The sequence below is a fragment of the Montipora foliosa genome, chromosome 4, assembly GCF_036669935.1.
Source record: "Montipora foliosa isolate CH-2021 chromosome 4, ASM3666993v2, whole genome shotgun sequence".
Lineage (NCBI taxonomy): Eukaryota > Metazoa > Cnidaria > Anthozoa > Scleractinia > Acroporidae > Montipora > Montipora foliosa.
Window position 1 is genome coordinate 37,124,093 of NC_090872.1, and position 7,500 is coordinate 37,131,592.

At 40.8% G+C, this 7,500-nt stretch overlaps 2 protein-coding genes across 2 annotated transcripts in view; one reads left to right on the forward strand and one right to left on the reverse strand.

Moving 5' to 3' along the window:
- LOC138000735 (NAD(P)H-hydrate epimerase-like) overlaps window positions 1-2,252 on the forward strand; it is a 10,932-nt gene extending 8,680 nt beyond the window's left edge. Inside the window, exon 3 of the mRNA XM_068847359.1 lies at window positions 1-2,252. This exon is cut by the window's left edge and continues 1,864 nt beyond it. The gene's annotated coding sequence lies outside the window, so the exon portion shown is untranslated.
- The window catches only part of LOC138000734 (high choriolytic enzyme 2-like), a 65,704-nt gene that overhangs the window by 1,219 nt on the left and 56,985 nt on the right, over window positions 1-7,500 (reverse strand). The window contains exons 7-10 of the mRNA XM_068847358.1: window positions 7,417-7,500; window positions 6,554-6,571; window positions 5,026-5,388; window positions 1-77 (exon numbers count right to left, since the gene is read on the reverse strand). The exon at window positions 1-77 is cut by the window's left edge and continues 1,219 nt beyond it; the exon at window positions 7,417-7,500 is cut by the window's right edge and continues 10 nt beyond it. Coding sequence (XP_068703459.1) covers window positions 67-77; window positions 5,026-5,388; window positions 6,554-6,571; window positions 7,417-7,500 — 476 coding nt within the window. The 3' untranslated portion in view covers window positions 1-66. The remainder of the gene's footprint in view (window positions 78-5,025; window positions 5,389-6,553; window positions 6,572-7,416) is intronic.

A 7,500-nucleotide genomic window follows, 5' to 3' on the forward strand; every position in this document is an offset into this window, starting at 1 on the left:
CTTATCCATATGTAAATGACTGTCACCAGTTCCCCAGGTTGATGAGAATTTCAATTCTATACTTTCTTAACCTGAGCCTGCAAAAAAAAAGGCACCAATATCATAATCATCATAGTAGTCAAGAATAAGCTATCGAGGCATTGTCACTTAAATACTCAGGTGGAACCTTTTTAAACCGAGTCAAAACCTCAACACAGCAGCGCTCGTAAGCAGGAACTAGCACACGAAAAATCAGCTTTTATATTAAAGAAATAAAAAACGCGACGAGTACATTGTTGACTTGTAGGAGAAGTGCCTAGAGGAGCACGAACCGTAGGTGAATGCGTCTCACATTTCTCGAGTTTTCTTAAAGAGCCTAGGTGTTTATGAAAGTCAACAATGCACGAGGACTCCTCGTGCATTGTTTAAACAATAGAGTGTTTCTGTCGAGGAACTATCGGGTGATAGTTGCCCCGCGGAAATTTGATGTTCTTAAAACAAATATTTGCCCGAGAAGCGAAGCTTCGAGGGCAAATATGCTAGTTTTAAGAACATCAAATTTCCAAGGGGCAACTATCAGACCTATAGTTCCGAGACATAAACACTCTATTGTCTTTATTGTTCACTACTAAATTTTCTTCCGCGCGCCAGCTTCAAAAATCATGTTGAATTATTTTCAACTTTATTAGACGAAAGCCGTGTCAGCCAATGTAAAATTTGAAAAAGAAAACAAACAAAAACCCTCTTAATACAATTTCGATTGTTTATTTTCCATAAGGCCGCTTGTTTACAGAGGTATTTTCAGCGGACGACTACTATCCATCCGGGTATTTTCCTCGGATGGGCACTATGGGCTGATAGTGTCTCTCCGCGGACGAACACTATCGCGTCACGTGATCAATTTAAACCAATAAGAATCGGAGAAAATTTAGTGGTGAACTATAATATAAAATAGTTACTAAGAAATTCAAGCGTAGCCCCTACGTAGTTTATGAACAAACTTAACCACTCGACATCGATTTTTTTCCCAACATCAACATTGGCTCAAAGTGTGAATGAAATAAAACGTGCATGGACCAATCGGAAGAAGTTTTTTACGCGGGCCTTTTTATAACAGCATATACCACACAATTGAATAGTGCTTTCCGTGCATTCCGTGCATTAGGCTAACGCCCGGATGAATAGCAAGAACAAGTTTCTCCTGAGCAAACGGAGAAAAACAAAATGGCTTCCCGTTCACTTTCTATATCGAGGAGCAAACTTTGTCGATGATAAACCTGGATAAACTCGGCTGATCATTCAACTTGCGTTGTATATCCTAAAACAATTATTCACCTAAGTGTCCTTGAAAGTGATGGATATTCACCTCCACTTCGGTGAATAATTCTTAAATATTTCATGATTGATTGTCCAGTTAGCCCGTAGACATCGCAGCATCCGCTCATCCATTACAAGACCCGGTAAACTAGTGCTGTAAGTTGGGTTGCTTTCCACGGCTTGACGCTTAGTTCCGTGTTAACTTTGACGTTACATCCATAATTCTATAACGTAGCCGAAATATATAAACCGACAAAACAAGCACAAAACAGCGCGACTGAACGAAGCAAAATTACTGTGAGCACCAGGCAAGGTTTTACTGAGCGGTAAACTCTAGCTGGAATACATGTGAATGTATGATATAAGACGGAAAAGTAGGAACACAAACTTACTTAACCGAGAGGGTATAAACCCTTATCCTGTATTAGTATATACTAAAACAGTGGATAGCGTTGAACGCTCACGCTTATTGGCTACTCAAACTCCTGATATCCTTTGCTATTCACTTCCGAGCAATTCGCGCGGAATTTGCACCCGAAAATGTTGTAATCTTTGCAGAAATAAACAAGTTAAAATCATCTTTAAACAACTGTTCACCTCAGTGTCAGTGGCTAGTGGTGGATATTTAAGCTACCTTATTCCTCAAACAAAAGAAATTAATGTATTCAGTGAAATCGTGCCTTCGTAGAACTCGTTTGCTTTTTAACGGACGTAGTTGTTCGTATTTTGAATGATAAACTCATTCAATAAAGGTGACATTTTGATTCAATTTTTCGTTGATGCGAAAAAAACGTAGAAATTTGATACAACCTCAAAATTCAACGTGGCGAACAGTGTTCCACGGGTTAGAACTGGTTTACCAGAATGAGCACAAGCAACGCATGCAAACTCACTAGCGTTTTGATAATTAAATCCTTTGTTAAAACATGGAAACAAATAAACAGCACTCCAATGCATTTGGGTTTATTGCTTGTCTCTGGTGTAAATCAGCCCTGGTAGGGAAGCTTGGAAATAGACCGTGTCTCTACTTTCTCAAATCCCAAAAATTTGGATAGGCATTGTTTGCAGTTTCTCCTGGGCCATGAAGATGTCCCAAGAGAAATCGAAAACAATGCCTCGGCGAATTTTTTGGGGTTAAACAAGGTGTATTATGGGATTTGAGAAAGTAGAGCGTGTGCAACGAGGCCTTTAAATTACTTTCGAACAAAAATACAGTTGGGAGCTGCCCTATTCGAGCAGCAAAACAAAATATAGCCTTAAGTACAGTTGATGATGTCACTACGGATCAGGTAGGTTCGTGTTATAATAATTAGCGCCGTCTTAGCGACAGTTTGCCCCCAAAAAACTTACCGTTCTTTGTTATGTCAACCATCTCTCTATCTAATTATATTTTATGTTAACGATATCTGTATCGAAAAACGACTACTTCTGTTCAAAGAAATTCTTGATGGACGTGCACCGGAGTATCTTTCCGAGAAACTGTTATCTCTCAAATTAAACAAGTCATACGATACAAGGTTTCGGATGCTTTATCGTCTTCCTTACATCACATCACTGCCACTCGACACGAGCATGGCGGTCCAAATAAGGTTTGTCCAGGCAGCTAGCCAGAAGACTGCCCCTGTTTAAGCGCTTCAGCAGCTTTTCGTCTTGCGCGTTTCTCGTCCTCAGCTATTCTCCTATTGGTTTCAAAAGTCTTAACGCCATCACAAACCGTTCTCCTCCACACCAGTCTGTCTGCTGGGGCTGTGGCCCAGTCAGCAATCTCACAGTCTTTAAAGGTCTTTTAAGTGCGTCCTTGTATCTCTTTTTAGGAGCACCAACTCTTCGAGGTCCAGTAGATAGCTGACTGAAGAGAAAAATTTGGTTTTATCAACGGAGTTGATAATGTAAATTGGCCACCGTACAGAAATTCTAAAAGCTGACGTTTCGAGCGTTAGCCCTTCGCCAGAGCGATTCGCTCTGACGAAGGGCTAACGCTCGAAACGTCAGCTTTTAGAATCTCTGTACGGTGGCCAATTTACATTATCAACTCCGTTGATAAAACCAAATTTTTGTATACTACTTCCCCACCGACGCAGCACCACAGTTTCTTTAGAAACTACCCCTTCATTCATTTGACTGAAGAGAAGCTGTTTTGGGAGGCGTTGTGCATCCATTCTGACCATGTGTCCGTACCATCTGAGTCTATACCGGAGGTATCTTTGGTGAAATTTCTCGAGTTGCTTCACTTGATATCTATAAGTAGTCCACGTTTCTGAGCCATACAGGAGCGTTGGTATAATGACGGCTTGATAGACTCGTATTTTGGTGTCCAACTCAAGTTCGTGGTTGTCGAAGACTCGCTTGCGTAGCTAGCGTAGCGTAGCTGCGTATCAGCGTAGCTAGCTGCTGATACAGCAGCGCTGATCCTGTTGTTGATTTCACGATCAAGTGAAACATCACTTGCCACATAACTACCAAGATACTAGTGTGGAACTACCTTGAGAATGGTTCCATCTGCAGTAATTTCAGGCTGAGTGGGAATTGAGGTGGTACCAGAGGCAGATTAATAGAGAGCTTTAGATTCTAGTTCGAGAACGACTACGAGTACGAGATTTTCATAGAACAACAGTGAGCGCGCGCAAACCAGCGTCATTTGGGCGGGAAAAACGTGATGCCGTCGTCATTTTAGTACGAGGTTTTGCAAAAATATCGTCGAATCAAAACAAGTCAACAAAACGGGAGCAGTTTTGGCTTTTTTTGATCAGCAAAAAGAACCAGGTAACAGCAATAAGAATAACTGAGCAACCTATACTGCTAACAAAAAGTAGGATTAAGCGTACGGGTTATAAATTTTCTTAGTATTTTCGCTAAAAACGGGCAGTCAAAACTCGTACTCGTTCTCGTCCTCGTCGTAGAATCTAAAGCTCTCTAATATTGATACATAACCTCCGTTTTAGTGCAGTTCAGTGATAGCCCAAGTCTATTGTAAGCTTCTGAAAAGGCGTCAGTTATTCTCTGTAGACCAGCTTCTGAAGTCGAGCAGACCGTAGCATCATCAGCGTATTGAAGTTCCACGATTGAGGCTGTAGACACCTTGGTTTTGGCCTGTAGCCGACGTAAGTTGAACATATTACCATCGTATCGATAAGTTATTTGAACTCCGTGATTTTTCAGATGAGGCTCCGTCAGCTGTAGGACCTCACCCATGAAAAGAGCAAACAGCGTGGGAGCTATTACACATCCTTGCTTAACACCGACTTTCAAGGGAAAGGTTCCACTTGTTCACCTTCACACAGAACAGAGGCGGTCATGTGATCAGAACAGAAGCGGTCATATCATCATGAAGTAGATGATATGACCGCCTCCGTTCTGATGATATGACCGCCTCTGTTCTGTGTGAAAGTGAACAAGTGGAACCTTTCCCTGTGAAAGGTTCCGCGCACTAACAACACGGAGCGAATGTTCGTAGTTTTTAGTTTATTTTCTTAATTAGCTATTTAGTATGCTTAATTTTAATATTTTAGTATTCTGGTACTCAGTATTTCAGCATTCCAACATAAGAAATTGTATCTACGTTTCTTAGTATTTTGGTCAATTAGTTGTTGTGACTTAGTTTCAGAGGACAATAAGGGAGACTACAGTCCTCATTGTGATTATGCACCCTATTGAAATAAGGTGTCATCATCATCAATAAAGGCTAAAAGTCTTTAAAAGGTGACAAAAGAACAATAACTGATACCTCACCTTGCAAATCATCTCCACAGTAGCGTAATCTGCAAAAGGGTACTGGAACCAATTTGTACAGATAAAAATTCAAACAGTTGACAACTCTAATCTGCCTTTTCCATCGGCATGTGTTACCGAAGTTTGTAAAACACACCGTTCGTTGGACGACCCCTTCCGCTACTCTTGGATGACTACCTCTGAGCCAACCAGGCGCATGCGTACCACACGAAAGTCGAGGCACAGAACTGTTAGCCATCTGTGTTCCTGCAGCCCCTGTGAATCTGTACCACCTCCTTCGCAAGGGCTTGTCACAATTGTTGCTACCACCGTAGTCTCTTTCCCGGTTAGCCTCACTCAGGGTTGCATAGTTGGTGGAACACACTAGAAGTAAATTGAGACACTGCTAAAGACACTCAAAGTCTTTGATACGACCGTATGTAGCTGAGTCACTGATTCATCTCAATGGTTATTTAGGCTAATTTACTAACAAGAAAAATGGGATTGTCCACACAATTACTGCCGCTCTGGGCGTGCATGTGTTCTTAATTTATTTGAGCTTAGGTTGACTAACCGTGAAATATCCGAAAACAGTTCTAATTTAAATCATATTATCCAATCAGAAGTAACAGTTTTCCGCTTACAAAGAAAACTTGGTCCTCAGCAAAGATCCCTCTTTGAAAAACGTCATACTTTCAGCACTCGAAGATAAAATTTGTATCCCTGCGCGGCCATGTAATGTCCTCAATTTATGTAATAAACATTGGTTATTTGTATACTTCATTCAAGTTAACTTCATAACTTGTGTTTACTCGACTACCTCTTTATCCACTATCCCCTTAGGGTGTGATTTTGATAGTATTTATTCAAAGATAAAAAGATTTTAAAGTTATGTCAGATAATCCGATTTCCATGGAATAGCTGGTTTTCTCAGCATATAATAGAGTTCTTTGTCCTCAAAAGAGACTCTCGAGGAGAGAAAATGAGGTCGCAAACAATCGAGAACAAAAGAATCCCCAGTAACTAAAAAGTAAGTGATTAATTAGGCCGTCTATATTCCTCAAGTGATCTTTGTTGTGCCGTACCATCTTACCTTCCAGGCAGTTTTAAGGGGGGTGGCTCTTAAATAAAGAAAGACAATGGTTGCCAAGGAAGCTTTTTAATCAAGAGCCCTACAAAAAGGTTGCATAGATGGTTCTTTGAAGGAACTTTCTCAATAGAAATCTGGCATATAGTTAACTCGCTGATTTTTTAGGCATTTTCTGTTTTGGTCACGTTTGGTCTATTTTGGTCATGTGATTTTTACCAAATATGGTTGTGAGTCGAAGCAGACAAAGAAATGTTAAATAGAACACACTTGGCAAAAAAAAAAACATAGATTTTAAGTTAAAGGAACTCGATAAATGACTATGTGAAGAGGTCCATAGCAACGGTTTGGTAGTTAAGAGCCACCCGGCTTTAGTTCACAACTATGCTGAAGCATTCACTTCACTTGTGGCAGTCATACCACCCTAATTCTCTATCTTAACCTTCCAAGTGGATTGCTCACCTGGGTTAACGGTCGTTGCTGAAAAGATAAAGCGACAATAATTCTTTAATAAATATCATTTCCTTCAATGAATACCCTGCATAAAGTAGCTGAAAAGTAAGGGATTTATTTGCCCTTTATGCGACGAATATTTAATTGTCCCTTCAGAAATGAATTACTTATTAGGCCTTAGCTCGCCAATGCATCCTGCATAAATGCTGCAAGCCGCAATAAGTAAAACAAAATAAGTGGTGGTAACGGTAACTGTTGGAGTGACAATGCCGGTGATAGTGACATTGATAATGATTCAAGTAATGATGCATTTTCATTTACATGTCACCGAGTGGAAAGGACGTGCCGGCTGTGTGCTTTATCCCAAAAGACAGGCGAAATAATTTTATTTCGCCGGCACCTCGACCGTAAAAGTCAAGTTACCTGTGACTGGTGATATCAAGCCTTACGCAATTAGGCACAGGTGTGTAAATATACGTTTTCCTTTGTTTAGGGTTAGGCTTAGGATTTTGGGAAAAAAATCCGCGATTAATACAAGTAAAATCATGAATTTGAACTAATAAATTTTTTTTTTTCAAAAGGCCCTTTCAGTCCAATTGGCCGCAGGGACGGCGGAACGTATTTTGCATTTGGGGGGGGGGGGGGGGGTGGCAAGCAACTTGTGGGGGGTTCTGGGGGAATCCTCCGCCAGAAAATTTTGAAATCTTGAGGCTCGGAAATGCTACATTCTCGGCATTCTCGGCAAGATATCAAAAAAATAAACGTGGATCAACCGTAAAAACCGGGCTGGGGTTTGTAACAACCCTTTTAGTTTCAGATTCCCTGGAAATGTGAACATGATTAAGATAGTGGTTGCATCTTCTTGTACTTACTCGGTGGTGTTGGCGTAGGGCACTGCTGCTGATACAGAAGATTCGCCTCCTTCGCATCATTTACGCTAAGACCTTGTCGCTGGC